This window comes from Myotis nattereri (genome assembly GCF_964212035.1).
Source record: "Myotis nattereri genome assembly, chromosome: 3".
NCBI lineage: Eukaryota > Metazoa > Chordata > Mammalia > Chiroptera > Vespertilionidae > Myotis > Myotis nattereri.
In genome coordinates, this window is record NC_138077.1 from 81,375,403 (window position 1) to 81,391,535 (window position 16,133).

Below are 16,133 nucleotides of genomic sequence, written 5' to 3' on the forward strand. Positions count from 1 at the left end.
AGAAACAGATGTGGTATGAATAAATTCAAATGTAAATAAATGTGGAACATCTCACTGTGCATCAGAAGAGCCCTCCGGTAAGAACATGTGCTTTCAGAGTGCATTTCATAGCAGGCTCTGTGTTCAGAATCTTGGGATTCTTAACTAAGATTTATCCTTTCCAATCTCAGGAAGAGTTATGCTTCCGGAATGACACATTAGTGATGTGCCACTTAGTTGTATTTTATTACCAAAGGAGTTTGCATGCCGAAACCGGTTTGGCTCAGTGGATAGAGCGTCGGCCTGCGGACTCAAGGGTCCCGGGTTCGATTCCGGTCAAGGGCATGTACCTGGGTTGCGGGCACATCCCCAGTGGGAGATGTGCAGGAGGCAGCTGATCGATGTTTCTCTCTCATCGATGTTTCTAACTCTCTATCTCTCTCCCTTCCTCTCTGTAAAAAATCAATAAAATATATTTAAAAAAAAAAAAAAAGGAGTTTGCAAATTTTCATGACTTTCCATCCAAAGTTGCACTGCATTTTTCTTAAAATAATAACTAACTTTTATTAAATGTCTACTATTTTCCAGTGGTTCTCATGAGAAATTGTTATAAATGTAAATTTTCATACCTCAAAACTATTGAATCTGAAACTCTAGGTGTGGGGCCTAGCAGTCCAGGTGATTCAGATGCATATCAAAGAAAATACTATTTACAAAAGCATCTGGTATGGGGTCTTGAACATAATAGGCATTTAATAAAAATGAACTGTTATTACTTTTTCTTTCTTTTTTTAAAATATGTATTTCTTTATTGATTTCAGAGAGGAAGGGAGAGGGAGAGAGAGACAGAAATATCAATGATGAGAGAGAATCATTGATCAGCTGCCTCCTGCACACCCCCTACTGGGGATCGAGCCCGCAACGCAGGCATGTGCCCTCGGCCGGAATTGAACCTGGGACCCTTCAGTCTGCAGGCTGACGCTCTATCTACTGAGCCAAGCCAGCTAGGGCTGCTATTACTTTTTCAATAAATAGTTCATTCTAGCTCCTTGAAAGAGATTTTCTAGTTAATTCTATACCCTTGGAAGAAATACAGTAGTTCTATGTATTCAATTATTCATAGGATACAATGACAATTTGTTTAAAATCAAATTTATTGTCTTCTACCCAAAACAGATTTCTTTCTCTAACATCCCCATTTCTATCAATGGCAAAAATGCATGTATACATCTCTCAGCATTTCAGCCTGAAATGTCCCCACTGAAAGAACATATTGGGTAATATCAGGGGCCCATAAGCCTGGACATATTTCTTCAACCATCCGCTTCAGAATGTGAAATTCCCACCATCGAAGTCACTTTACTAAGTTAAGAAATTGCATCCACCAGTCTCATGTTAAAACTTAGATCTCTTTGCTGGAGAAGACACTTATTAATGCAAAAGCATATCAGGAATTCACAGTAACTACATTCGCCTAGTAGCCTCTTTGTTATGGGGTGGGGCCACAACATTAGTAACAAAGAAACAGAACTTCCGGAGGACGAGGCCCAGAAATCAGGATTTTAAAAAGATTCCCAGGTGATTCTAATGTGCAGCTAAGGTTGAGAACCACTGCTCTAGAGGCCTGTAGGTGAAAACGGATTGCACCTACTTCAGAACTGGACTTGGCATCAGGCCCAATCAGTCGCCAAATCCATTCATTTTTTTCTTTGGATTTCTCTCCATTTCCATTGCCACCCCTCAAGTTCTAGAACCTACTGCAGAGATTCTACCTCTAATCTCAACCTGTATGTATACTTTCTGCTCCTTTTTATTTTTGTAAAACCATTTTCATCAGTTTACAATTTTGCAGGTGTTTTTTTTTTTAAACTGTCTTAGGGCAAAAAGTAGTTTAACTTTAATGACTCCAAGAATCACTTAGCATGTTTGATGCAGATTCCTAAGTCCTGTTTTCTGGGGTTCTGGTTTAGACGATCTGGGATGGGGTCCATGGATCTGAATTTTGATCACCTCCACCCAGGTGGCAGTGGCCAGGCTCTCCTGGTCTAAAAATCACATTCTGAGGAACATTGCCTGTCAGTGCATTACATCCAAACGCAGTGTTTCATTTGAGGTGCTCCAAAGTTTGGTGTATCAGACCTGACCCACCCTATCTAATAAAGAGTAAATGTTGGCAGAGCTTTGGCCATGTGTAATATGAACTGAGAAAACTAGCTTTCATGTATATATTTCAGAGGATACTGTGTTGACGCTGAAGTCTAACCTAACTCAAAACCTCCGGAAGCATATGTATCTCCAAAGTATTTTCCCCCTTTGGAGGGACAGCAAGCAAGAAACCAGAATGAGGCCCCTGAAATATGAGCAACTTCTCCACATTGAGGACCATGATTTTGCAATGAGACCTGGATTTGAAGGTATTTTTTTAAAATATATTTTTATTGATTTCAGAGAGGAAGGGAGAGGGAGAGTGAGAAAGAAACATCAATGATGAGGGAGAATCATTAATTGGCTTTCTCCTGCACGCCCCACATTGGGGATTAAGCTGGCAACCTGGGCATGTGCCCTGACTGGGAATCAAATCATGACCTCCTGGCTCATAGGTCGACTCTCAACCACTGAGCCACGCCAGCGGGGCTTGGGGTGAGTATTATCTTTACAAAATGAAGTTGAAAATTGGAAGCAATTAAGACCAAGACGCAAGTAAAGGCCATTAATTTAAAAAAAAGCCTTTTATAATGATATTTTCTTGACCAAAAGTACACTTCCTGCTTATATACACCAGTTTGTTTCAACTAAAACCTATACATTGGATTACATGATGCTATTCATAAGAATCTTCCTGAATATTCTTTTAACCTGGAGCACCTGGCTATCATGGAAGCACTAGAATGCCAAATGCCCGACTTCCAGATAACTCTACTGAGTTTTTTTCCTTTTAGTCACTTGCAGCAGCTAAGACTGAGCTAAATGTTGGTGTGCCAGGCAGTGTGCACCCCCCCCCCCCCCTCACAGTGACCCTAGGAAGCAGACGCTGTCCCAGTCCCTAATGTTCCAGTGTGGAAATGAGGACTTAGAGAGGGTAAGAAATTTTCTTGCTTCTTGCTCAAGGCGGTGGAAGCAAAGTGCAACAGCAGGTCAGGAGGGCAGAAGAGGGCCATGTGATGCCGGAAGCCAATTCCAGCATGTCATAATTTCAAGAGTTTCAGCAAAAGGTTGATGGAACTTGGGGACTCAACAAAGGCTGAGTCACATATGTTGTCACCTGTTGGGAATGGCTGAGGGCATTTCCCCAAACCTGAAAGGGATGATTGCTTGGCTGCCAGACAGCTAAAGGGCGTTTTAATCTACATGTTATTGCCTCCTACTGTCCAAACACCTGAACAGCCGTAGGCTAACTCGATCTGACAATGCCTCTGTATAAACCTGACCCTTTGAAGTGTATATCTCTGCCTCGCCTCAGGACAAATTGTGTTAATAAAAAGCATGGGGTCCTGAAACGAGGAGAACTTAGATCTTAGTTAGTTGCCTTTAAGCCAGTGGTTCTCAAGCTTCCTACTGCCGCGACCCTTTAATACAGTTCCTCATGTTGTGGTGACCCCCAATTTCATTGTTACAAATTGAACATAATTAAAGCATAGTGATTAATCACAAAAACAATATGTAATTATATATGTGTTTTCCGATGGTCTTAGGCGACCCCTGTGAAAGGGTCGTTCGGCCCCCAAAGGGGTCGCGACCCACAGGTTGAGAACCGCTGCTTTAAGCTTACCTCCTCTGACCCCCAAATGCCTTTCAAAATTTTGTCTCTGGACTCCTATTTAATCTACAGCCTTCTCCAGACTCCTGAACCCTTCTTAATGATGGAACAAGAGCACCAACAATGTGAGAGGTGCATATTTGGAGCTAAGTCTTTCCTCCCTCAGATAGTTTAATGTGCGCATCACCAAGCGAGCCACGGTTCCCAGACATACACCGGTGTGGCGAACCCTCCGCCTTCCTGCTAACCCACCCGGATGTTCTGTCCTGGACTTAAGTCTCCCGCTCCCACAGTTCCTGACTGGACATTTTCAGAATATGAGAGGTGTGGATCGAAGAAAAGGGAATGTGCGGGTGGAAGGCAGGATCGTCCCGCAGTGGGACAGGTTCAGCCTTCTGATAACTAACACTTCGGAACTTAGGGCGGGTGGAGAACCTGATTCTCACTATGTTGTAGTGAAATAAAGTACAACAGGTAACTAGTTATGTTGAGGGTTTTTGTTTTTTGTAAACATTTCCTGTAATCCATTGGGTTGCAATTCTAAGGATGTGGCTCTGATTTTATTAAATTAGTGACTAAAACTTTAGTGACCATCAGAACCACCTTGGGGATTCTTTTTTAAAAAAAATTTTTTTATTGATTTCAGAGAAGAAGGGAGAGGGAGAGAGAGAGATAGAAACATCAATGAGAGAGAACCATTGATCAGCTGCCTCTGTATACCCCGTATTGGGGATTGAGCCTGCATCCGGGCAGATGCCCTTGACAGGAATCAAACCTGGGACCCTTCAGTCTGCAGGCCAATGCTCTATCCATTGAGCCAAACTGGCTAGGGCCACCTGGGGGATTCTTAACACAGAGGTTACTGGGCCCCACCCGCCAAATTTTAACTCACTAGATCTGGGTGGGCCCAAAACGTGCATTTGTAATACATTCCTTGGTGGTGCTGCTGCTGGTGGTCTGAGGACCATATTTGGTAACTACTGAATTAGATGATCAGCATCAGATTAAACCTTGGTGAGTTTAATTTGTTTTTACAGAGCATTTCTCACAGTTATTGAGTCTAATTTAAGACTTTAAAAGCCTCAAAAATTAATCAAGTTTGAAGATGTGTCTTTTACTTCTAAGACTATTATTTCTTTCTCCTCTTTTCTTTAGATCACTACGTCTCAAATGTGTCATCCTTACCACAATTCTCCTAAATATGCTGGACTTAACTACCATTCTCAATAGATCAGTTTCTTTCCCCCAACCAAATTTTCCCATCGTTTCAATAATCTACTCTACCACTGTAACCCAGGTGTTCTGTACCGTGGTCTCTATGATTCTATAAAAAGTGTCTAGCACAGCTGGCCTGGCTCACTGGTTGAGCATTGACCTATGGACCAGGAGGTCATGGCTAGATTTTGGTCAGGGCACATGCCCAGGTTCTGAGCTCAATCCCCAGTGTGGGGCATGCAGGAGGCAGCCGATCGATGATTCTCTCTCATCATTGATGTCTTTATCTCTCTCTCTCTCCCTCCCTCCCTTTCTCTATAAAAAAAATTTTTTTTTAAGTGTCTAAACTCTTTTTCCTAGCAACATTTAGTTGGCAAAAATCTTAGGAAAAGCCTGATAAAGTTGCCCAGCTATGGATCCTTTCAGCCACAAGGGGCGCCAATCTCACAGGAATGGCTTGGATCTGGCACTTCCTGAGCAGCACATGCTCAAAATGATGCACATGCTCTTTTTAACACCAGCTCACAAAGCTGCCCTAATTCGTGTCAGGCTAGGTTCCCCAATCACATGAGTTCCTGATCCAGAGGAAAGGGTCTTTATGGGTCTATATTAGGACTGCTGAAAGGCAGAAAGATTGAGAGAAAGAAGACTGTCCTTGAAACAAAGGCTTTGTCCTTCAAAGTGGTTCCAGGACCAGACCCGCAGCAGTCACCTGGGAGTTAGTTAGAAATGCAGAAACTCAGGCCCCCTCCCAGGTTTTCTGACACAATCTTCATTTTAACAAGCTCCCCAGGTGAGTACATTTTACAATTTGAGAAACACTGCTGTAGATTACTGTGCCCACTGCTTTTATTTTAAAACACTTATGCCTTCATCCTCCTTCCCTGTATCATCCCCACACTCCAGAAAAACATAATATTGACCTTTAATTCTCTTGATGGGCTACAGATACACATAAAGATTTTTGTTTTTAAGTGAGAGTGCTTTTTAAAAAAATTTTTTTTCCCTGAGGCTACTTTGTGGGGCTATTAAAAATGCAATTAAAATGTGCTACTTAGTGGCAGGTGGCAAATCATCCCACGATTAAGAAATTTTTCTGACAATTGGGGCTAAATGGTGTCCAAATGGCCTGTGTGTTCAGGCAGAAAAATCCATAAATTCAGACGACGTGCCAGTCTGGTAGCTCTGTGAAATATAGTCCTTAACCTTCTCTTATCCTGGTCAGGACAGCTTCTTAACACCAGTGACCCATTTCTCTGTTCTCTCAAGGCTGCCTTCCTGAGGAAATGAGGCTGCAGGATATTAAAGACAAGCTTTAATTTATCTTCGCTTTTCTTACACTTGTCCATAACACAAACAAATGCACAGACTTCTTTCCTCTTGAGCTAAATGTAACTTCAGCACTTCTCTTGCCTTAATGTGTTTTCCTAATTAGCTTTAACATTAAAACCAGCTGCTGTGCAGTGTTTTTTACTTTTAGAAGGCGTTGGAAGATTAATCGACTCATTATGTGGAAACAGGAGGATATAGATTTAGGGGAGCTTTTTGTTTAACTTGGGTTATAAATTGTGGCTCATTTTCCTTATTTATGTTTTCTCTACCTTTCCCATTTCCCACAACTAAGGGCTTTTTTGTTTGTTTGTTTTAGTCTTATAGATGATGCTTTCTTTGTTTCTTTAAAGTGAAATCAATTTAGCATCTAGATACTGGCTACTGAGTCAAGAATAGTCAAACAGGAGGACTAGACTGGGAGCTGACCATATTCCTGCCTTAGGGAGCTTTAGATTTCAGGAAGGTCTCTAACCTCTCTAAGCATGAGTTCCCTCCTATTCAAATGGAGCTGAAGTCGGTTCTACCTAGCAAAGCCAAGTAAAAGCCAAACTTCTGCAAATCCCTTAAATGCTCAGTTCAGTCCTCTGTAAAACGGGAAATAAATATATGGTACAGCTGGCCAGCCACTGGGTCTGCCACTAAAGTTGGTTCTGACTAGCAAACAGCTGTAATGAGGACTTAGATACAGTGTAATATATTAGATCATATATTTTATTTTATTACTAGAGGCCCGATGCACGAAATTCGTGTAAGGGGCTTGGCCCTCGCAACCCCAGCTGACTTGGCCCTCGCAGCCCTGACTTTGTCTGAAGGTCGTGGGGCTGTTCGATTGATTTGCATATTACACTTTTATTATTATAGATTATTTTTATTGATTTTAGAGAGAGGAAGGGAGAAGGAGAGAGAGATAGAAACATCAATGATGAGAGAGAATCATTGATTGGCTGCCTCCTGCACACCTCCTACTGGGGATTGAGCCTGCAACCTGGGCATGTGCCCTTGACTGGAGTGGATCCGGGGACTCTTCAGTCCGCAGGCTGACGCTCTATCCATTGAGCCAAACCAAATAGGGCAGATAATGTATTTTAAATTCACTATATAAATAAGTTGTGTAACTTTCATTTAACTTTCCTTATTCCAGAGTGCATACAAACCAGATTGATATATTTAAAAAGGACTATAGCCCTAGCCGGTTTGGCTCGGTGGATAGAGTGTTGGCCTGTGGACTGAAGGGTCCCAGGTTTGATTCTGGTCAAGGGCACGTGCCTGGGTTGCAGGCTCGGTCCAATGTGCAGGAGGCAGCCAATTAATGATTCCCTCTCCCTTCCTCTCTGAAATAAATTTAAAAAACCATGTTTTTTAAAAAGGACTATAGATGTGTGTGCTACTACCTAATAAGTGATCCTGGGAAATCAACACCATAAGCATAATGGTTAATAGTTATTTAATTTTTACTATGCTTCCAATGTTTTCTGTATAGAGTTAATAGTATTTATGAAATAGTTACTATTCATGCTGTTGTATGTATTACTGATCCAGTAGATAATGAATAAGTGGGTTGTTAAGATATTTGAATGGATGAGCTTCTACCAACTGAGCCACACTGGCCAGGAGACACTAAGTCATTTTTCTGTGAGCAATGGCCTGATTATTTAAATGTTTGAGTGTAGGACTGGGAGTAGCTGCTTGCATTTCTAGGGGTAGGCTCACATTTTTGGCCTAACTGCAGTAGCATTAGCACTCATTTAGTGTCATTTATTAAGTTTACTGTGTATTCCTTCTAATCTTCAAACAAGCCTCCAAGGTGATACAACTACTTGGGCTTTACAGATGAGGAAACTAAGCTTCGGATGTTACTCACCCCAGATCAGTATGAGTAGGGAGCTGGGTTCAAACTCCAGGCTGTGACTCTAATGCTAGAATTTTGTTCAGAACATTGTGCTACCTCTCCAAACCTTTCATTCCCTTGGAGTAATGGACTTAATGGGAAGAGTTGCTCATACTGAAAGGCAAGTAGAATCGTGCATGAGATCTTCCCATGAATTTTTATATTTTATTTTTTTCAGAGGAGAACATGAACGCAGTCCCCCACTACCACAAATTATGCAGTTGAGTTTCCCACATTTGGGGAAATTGCAGAGGTCAGCACGTCCAGAGTGCAATGGACAAGCCTCACCCTGGGAAAACCACCTTCGTGATCATGGTATCTCCCCTGCCAGGTAAGTATGAATTTTTATTTTGATATCTCTACTAATTACAGAGAAGAGGCAAACAGAAACCATCAGAGCTGAATCCTACAAAGAAGTAATACTGAGTTGTTACCAAGTTGATGCTTAATCATAGTATCACTGAACAACATTATTTACAGAATTGTCATTATTAATGCTGTAGAAAGCAATTGGTCCAATGTGGCTGGAAGCAGTTGGTGGTTAAGATGCAGGTAAGGTATTCCTGGAACCTGAAGCAGAAGTATATGTAAGTGGCAGGCCCAGTGCCTGGCCAGCTGGAGGAATGAGATGGAGGGGTCGGACTCATGAAAGAGGAAAGGGAACCTGTGTTGGTAAAGTGAAGGCAATATGAGCCAATTAATGGGGAAGTCACAGATGTTGGACAGGGACTGGCAAGGCACATCTTGTTTTATAATGTTTTGTGTATTTACAATAACTCAGTGCTTTATTGAATGATATGCACATATATGTCTCATGTGGCACACCTGGACATTCATTGATTTTTAGTAAAGAAGCTTTTCTGTCCTGACTTTTTGAAATCCCAGAATATTGACTGAAATAGCCAGTGCTAAAAAAGAGCAAGATTTCTATTTTTCAACAATAATTAAAAGTATTTTTCGACATATGTACTACTATTTGTAATGCTTTAAATATAAAATAAAATTAAAAAAAGAAAAAAAAGAAAGTATTTTTCAACTCAAGACTACACAGAGACAATAAAATTTAATTGAGAACTGGCTCTATGAAAAGAAAACATATGAAGACTATATGTATAACTATATAAAATATTTTAGCATATATGTCCATTAAATTTCATATACAATACTGAATAATGAAATTATTTTTGTTTTTAAAGATATTTTTTTAATTGATTTTTAGAGAAAGAGGAAGGGAGAGGGAGAGAGAAACATTGATGAGAGAGTGAAACATCCATTGGTGGCCTCCTGCACACTCCCCACCAGGCGTCACACCTGCAATCTGGGCAAATACCCTGACTGGGTTTCGGACTAGCAACCTTTCCGAGCATGGGACGACACCCAACCAACCGAGCCACTCCAGCCCGGGTGTGAATAATGAGGTTATTAACATCAGCATCTCTTACACAGGACCTGGTGAGACCCTTTGTGAGGTGTAACAAGGAAATGGCTTGGTCTCAGGCTGGACTGGATTCTCTTGCATCATCATTCAGGTTCTCTGGGCCCATGAACCTGATTCTGAGACTCAACTGCAAGCACAGCTCAGCAGTTCTCTGTCTGAAGTTGCTCCAATTCTGACTTTTAGTATACTCTCATCAAACGCATTTCTAAGAATGTTTGCTTCATCCTACTAGTTAAAAAACAAAAAACCCCCAAACAAAAAACTGGAAACACCACTTTTATACAGTAAGTATACTATGAGAGGGAAAATATTGAATTGTTCCCAAGCAAATGTGTAATGATTATTGGAATAACATTTATTTAGGCACGTGCCTTTATTATTATAACTGAATGTATAATAAATTGCCGGGAGCCAGTCCATCCTTGCTGTTTCAAGGGACCTGGCATATATGGCATACTGTTCTTAATATGTTTGCTCACCTTCTTGGCACTATGTGTTTTAACCAAGGTCGCCTCTCTGAGAAAGGTTGTTTCCCCAAGTAGGGATTTTCCCCTGAAGTTAGGGAGGGAATAAAATCCCTTAACTAAGTGCCAGGCGGGTAATTAATCACTTTAACTACGAACAATCATGTTTAAGCTACATAATCTTTACTCCCTGGAATGGAGATAAGAAACGCCCTAACCTTTGGAATAGAGATTGATAGGATTGGAATCAACTGGTATAAATACAGTTGAAACAAGACAACAGCAGACAGAACTTAGGAGACAGAGAGAGAGACAGAAATTGGCACAGAACCTACACAGAACCTAGAGACAGAAGAACTTCGCTGGAGAGAACATGGCAAAAGATCCTGGACAGAAACTGGCCTCAGAACCTAGAGACAGAACCTAGCGAGAGAACATAGCAAAAGATCCTGGACTGAACCTGACTACAGAAATTGGCAAGAGAACCTGACTAGAACCTGGTGACTGAACCTGGCTGGAGAACCTGGAGAACCTGGCTGGAGAACCTAGCAAGACAACATGGATACAGAACCTGGCTGGAGATCCTAAGCAGAACCTCTCTGGAGATCGAGACCAGAACTTGGCTGGAGATCCTGGCTAGGCTGCTGATCAACTGAACGCTGTCTCCATGTCATTCCTTCTTCGCCGACTCTATCCACACCTTTGGGAACCCCTGGACCTGCTGGGGTTGGACCCCGACAATAAATCAGTAGGTAATGGAGAAATGTGTTGTTTAAAAATCTTGAAAGTATATTTTCAACATTGCTCTCTCTGCTTTGAATGAAAATAATTTTAGTCGCTTCTCAGAATATTGCCCATTCTTCTTGCGGAAGGGGTTTCAGTGCCAGTGGGAATAGATGTCCAGCTTGAAAGCATTGCCAGCATTTCAGAGGTTAACATGCTAAGTTTCTCCAGGAGGTGCTGGTTTTTTCTGAAAGGATGAAGACTCAATAGTGTCAAAATCAGTGGTATTTCCACACATCATTTTAATTATGTATGTTGTCTATTTTTCCTACTTTGCTAATAAAGTGGTGGTTGTTTTACTTTCTTCTACCTACTTCTTTCTGCCCTTGATTCCAATTCTCATTCCTTTCCTACTTGTCTTTTTCCTTCTGGGGAACGTGCCATTTTAACAGATTCAGGTGGTTCTTTTGCACACCTGAATTTTAGAACCAGCGTTTCGTGGTCCTGTCTGTCTCTCATGCATCAAAAAATCATTGCCTCTGTCCCAGTACCTCTGACAACTTTCCTTCCACTACCAGTTCTAATAAATGCTGCATCCAGGTTTTTGTGGGACTGTGGTTTATTCAACTTGGGGGTAGGGGTGGTTCTTTAACAACCATAATAAGATTTATGGACACAAAATCAGTTATGAAAGTATTTATTCACAACGAGAAAAGAAATCAAAGTAAGATTCTAGAGCAGCCATGGGCAAACTACGGCCCGCGGGCCGGATCCGGCCCGTTTGAAATGAATAAAACTAAAAAAAAAAAAAAGACCGTACCCTTTTATGTAATGATGTTTACTTTGAATTTATATTAGTTCACACAAACACTCCATCCATGCTTTTGTTCCGGCCCTCCGGTCCAGTTTAAGAACCCACTGTGGCCCTCGAGTCAAAAAGTTTGCCCACCCCTGTTCTAGAGCATGGAGTTTCAGGTGCTTTTCTTCTGAGACCTCTTTAGGTGATGCTCCAGAGAGCTTATGTAGAAATTCTTCCCAGTTGTAACTGGCTTTCCTCCCCCAAGTTGTATACTCTCTGCTTCCCAGGAGCTCTCAACATTTATTGGAGTCCAGGTGAGGGAGGGACTTTGCAACTGAAGCTCACTAGCTTCAACCTGAATCTACCTGAAATATAAGATAAGCCATTTACTTACAGGCCATTAACACCCACAGCAGACAGTCTGGACTAATGGTGTTGAGTGGTCAATCTGAACCATATTCTTTTTTAAAAAATATATATTTTTATTGATTTTAGAAAGGAAGGGAGAGGGAGAGAGCGAAACATCAGTGATGAGAGAGAATCATTGATTGGCTGCCTTCTGCACTCCCCCCACTGGGCATTGAGCCCGCAACCTGGGCATGTGCCCTTGACCAGAATCGAACCAGGGACCCTTCAGTCCCCAGGCCAACGCTCTATCCACTGAGCCAAACTGGCTAGGGCCTGAACCATATTCTTACTGCCTTTGACTTGTCTTTTCTTCTCTCTGCCTAGGATTTTACGATGACTTTTTATCTCAGACACTAGTGTCCTGGTGCACGGATTCGTACACATTGAAAAGAAATTAATTAGAAGAAATATTTTAATATCACTATTCGCCCTTTCTCTATAATAGAAGTGTCAACCAAATTCACGATTGACAATGACAGATTGAAACACACATGTGCAATTGGTGCCAGCGAGAGCTTTATATGTATTGTGCATGTGTGAGTCAACTTAGCCTTTCATATGTATAAAATAAACTTGCTTCATTAGACCTGCTTTCTGATGTAGCTAAACTTTTTCCAGCCCAGTGAAACACCCCAGCTTCTCTTTCAGGTAATTGTCAGCAACACAGCAGTAAATATCAACACGGAGCAGATTATTATCGTAGATCACACAGGGAGAACAAAGGGTGAAATATTTAACTGCAGCAGTGTTTGACTATATTCTGCGCAGGAGAAAGCCTGAAGTCATTTTCAAGTTTCACCATTTCTTACTTCTTTTCAGTCGGGTCAAGTTTCTAATCTTTCTATATCTCCGTTTTCTGGCTAATGAAAGGAAAATAGGATTCCACTGAGTCTCCTATCTACCTACTCCAGCACTTCTGTGAGGATCAAATGAGATGAGGCATGTGAAAATGCTTCACAAACATTTGGTTGACCTGTAAAATGTTTGCACTTGGGTATAAAGCAAGTTGGGTTCCTGGGCTGAAGAAACTCCAAGGAAGCTAGTCGCTGGGGAGAGGAAGCTGGGCGTTGCTACATCACATCATTACCTGGCGCCCACAGCCACTGTTTCCGGGCTGGGCTGGGCTGTAGGCCACATTTTGCGCCATGGGGTCTTGGCAGCCTTGGCTGCAATTTGGTGGGCTGTCGCTCCAGGGTGGTGGTGGGATCTGTGTCCCACTTGGGGGAAGCTGAGTGTTGGTTTGTTGGTGCCAGGTTCGTGGTGCCGTTTATTTTTTAGTATATGTTCTGCCAAAGAGAGCACAGTGCCGTTTATTTTTAAATGACCAGTGCACATCATGGCAGCTCCTGCGTTGAGCATCTGTCCCCTCGTGGTCAGTGCGCATCATAGCTACTGGTCGGACTGATGGACACTTAGCCTTTTATATATATAGACTAGAGGCCCGGTGCACAAAAATTTGTGCACTCAGGGGGGAGGGGGGTCCCTCAGCCCAGCCTGTGCCCTCTCGCAGTCTGGGACCCTCAGGAGATAACGACCTGCTGGCTTAGGCCTGCTCCCAGGTGGCAGAGGGCAGGCCCAATCCCTAGGTGCAGCCCCTGGTCAGGCTCAGAGCAGGGCCGATTTGGGAGTTGGGGCACTGCACCCTGTCATGCACAGAGCAGGGCGGATCGGGAGGTTGTGATGCCACCCTCAGTCATGCTCAGGGTAGGGCCGATTGGGGGGTTGCGGCGCCACCCCCTGTCACCTACAGAGCAGGGCCCATAAGGGGGTTGGGGTGCCGCACCCTGTCACACTCAGGGCAGGGCCGATGGGGAGGTTATGGCTCTACCCTGTCACACACAGAGCAGGGCCCGTGGCGGGGGGGGAGGGGGCGGTTGGGGCACCGCCCTCTATCACCCACAGAGCAGGGCCGATCAGGGGGTTGAGACGCCGCCACTCTCACACTCAGGGCAGGGCCGATGGGGAGGTTATGGCTCTACCCCGTCACACACAGAGCAGGGCCCGTGGGGGGGGGGGCGGTTTGAGGCGCCGCTCCCTGTCACACACAGAGCCGCAGGGCGATCAGGGGGTTGGGGAGCTACCCCCTATCAGGCACAGAGCAGGGCTGATCAGGGGGTTGGGGCACCTTCCCCTGTCCCGAACAGAGCAGGGCAGATAGGGAGGTTGTGGCCCCGCCCCCTGTCACACACTGCAGGGTGATCAGGGGGTTTGGGCGCTGCCCCCTGTCACGCTGATCCAGGTGCTGGGAGGCCTCGTGGCTCCACTGATCCCAGTGCTGGGAGGCATATTACCCTGTTACTATATAGGGTAGAGGCCTGGTGCACGTGTGGGGGCCGGCTGGTTTGCCCTGAAGGGTGTCCTGGATCAGGGTGGGGGTCCCCACTGGGGTGCCTGGCCAGCCTGGGTGAGGGGATGATGGCTGTTTGCAGCTGGTCACACACCCTTCAGGGTGGGGGTCCCCACTGGGGTGCCTGGCCAGTCTGGGTGAGGGGCTGAGGGCTGTTTTCAGGCTGGGGGTGACTGAAGCTCCCAACTGCTCCTTTTTTTCTTTTTTATTCTGGGCCAGCTTTAGCTCTGGCTCCAGCTCTGAGGCCTCTGCTGCTGAAAGCAGGTATCTGGTTTGTTTGGGTTCTATAATCGAAACACTGTTCCAACTCCAGCTCTGAGATTGTGGCTGGCTGAAAGCAGGTTTCTGGGGTTTTGTTTAGCTTCTATCTTTGTAAGAATGTTTCAAACTGCAAGCTCAGAGGCTGGCAGCGGCAGACGGGGAACATGGAGTCCTCCGTCACTGAAGCAAGCAAGCCTCAGGTTAACTTCAAGCTGCCTTGCTGCCGGCTGCCATCTTGGCTGGCGGTTAATTTGCATATCACCCTGATTAGCCAATGGGAAGGGTAGCAGACGTACGGCTAATTACCATGTTTCTCTTTTATTAGATAGGATTACTGGAAAGATGAAAAGCTCTCCTTCCCTAGCATGACAAACAAAAGCATGACTTTTGATCATAGATTGATCAAAAAGATTTGGGTGCCTGATACCTTTTTTGTCTATTCTAAAAGATCCTTCATCCACGAAATGACTGTGGAGAACACCATGCTGTGCATACACCCTGATGGCAACGCCCTCTTCAGTCTCAGGAGAGGAGAGCTGTCTGTGCCTTGGACTTCCTGTCCCACGACTGTCTACACGATGCATGTCAAACTCAAAGGCTAACATGGGGCAAATAAACAAGGTTTATGTTTATGTGGGCCGCAAAAAAGCAAAAGCTTCAATTTTCATAGAAATGTATGTTTATTTCGATAGAGACATGTTGAACACAAAGGGCTGAAATAAATGAGTAATCATTAACATAAAATAATAGAATATTTTAATAAAAATTAATATTTTTTCTTGAACATTAACTTACCAGATACTGAATAACTGCACAAATTAATAAGCATAACGCAAATGAACCTGTTTTTCTTGTTCTCCGAAAGCGAAATATTTCCTGTTGCGCACACCAAACAAGTCAGCCCAAGACTAATGACAAGGCAATCGGCTGCTAAAATATTCACTGCTAGTATTAGTGGAGAGAAATGGTGCACCTGTGCATAAGGAGCATAAGGGAAATGAATGCAACAAGATAATAGTAATTAGTTATTAGCGAAAGTTGTAGTTCAAGATTAATAATTATGTATAACAAGATATTGTAAAAATTAAGTTACAAAATTTTTATTAAAACGTTTCTAATATACTGTTATATTGGCTGGGCTGCAAAAATATTCATTGTGGGCCACATGCGGCCCGCGGGCCATGAGTTTGACATGTTTGGTCTACACCAAAGCTGGTCTTACTTTACACTAAACTCAACACTGCTGTCTGTTTAGTGATGCTGGAAATTAGGACACAAGTGAAAGATGTGATTTTTTTTCCTGGTTTAACTTCCAGATTTTTTGTTTTTGTTGTTTATCCTCACCCAAGGATATTTTTTCCATTGATATTTAGAGAGAGTAGAAAGGAGAGAGAGAGAGAGAGAGAGAGAGAGAGAGAGAGAGAGAGGGAGAGAGAGAGAGAGAGAGAAGAGACAGAGAGACAGACAGAGAGAGAGACAAAGAGACAGAGACAGAGAGAAACATAAACATGAGAATGACAGA

At 43.3% G+C, this 16,133-nt stretch overlaps 1 protein-coding gene across 1 annotated transcript in view; it reads left to right on the forward strand.

Moving 5' to 3' along the window:
* Positions 1-2,320: 2,320 nt before the first annotated feature.
* GABRR3 (gamma-aminobutyric acid type A receptor subunit rho3) overlaps positions 2,321-16,133 on the forward strand; it is a gene marked incomplete at both ends in the record, with an annotated part of 51,016 nt that continues 37,203 nt past the window's right edge. Inside the window, 4 exon segments of the mRNA XM_081086005.1 lie at positions 2,321-2,393; positions 10,946-11,030; positions 11,375-11,402; positions 14,941-15,149. Coding sequence (XP_080942131.1) covers positions 2,321-2,393; positions 10,946-11,030; positions 11,375-11,402; positions 14,941-15,149 — 395 coding nt within the window.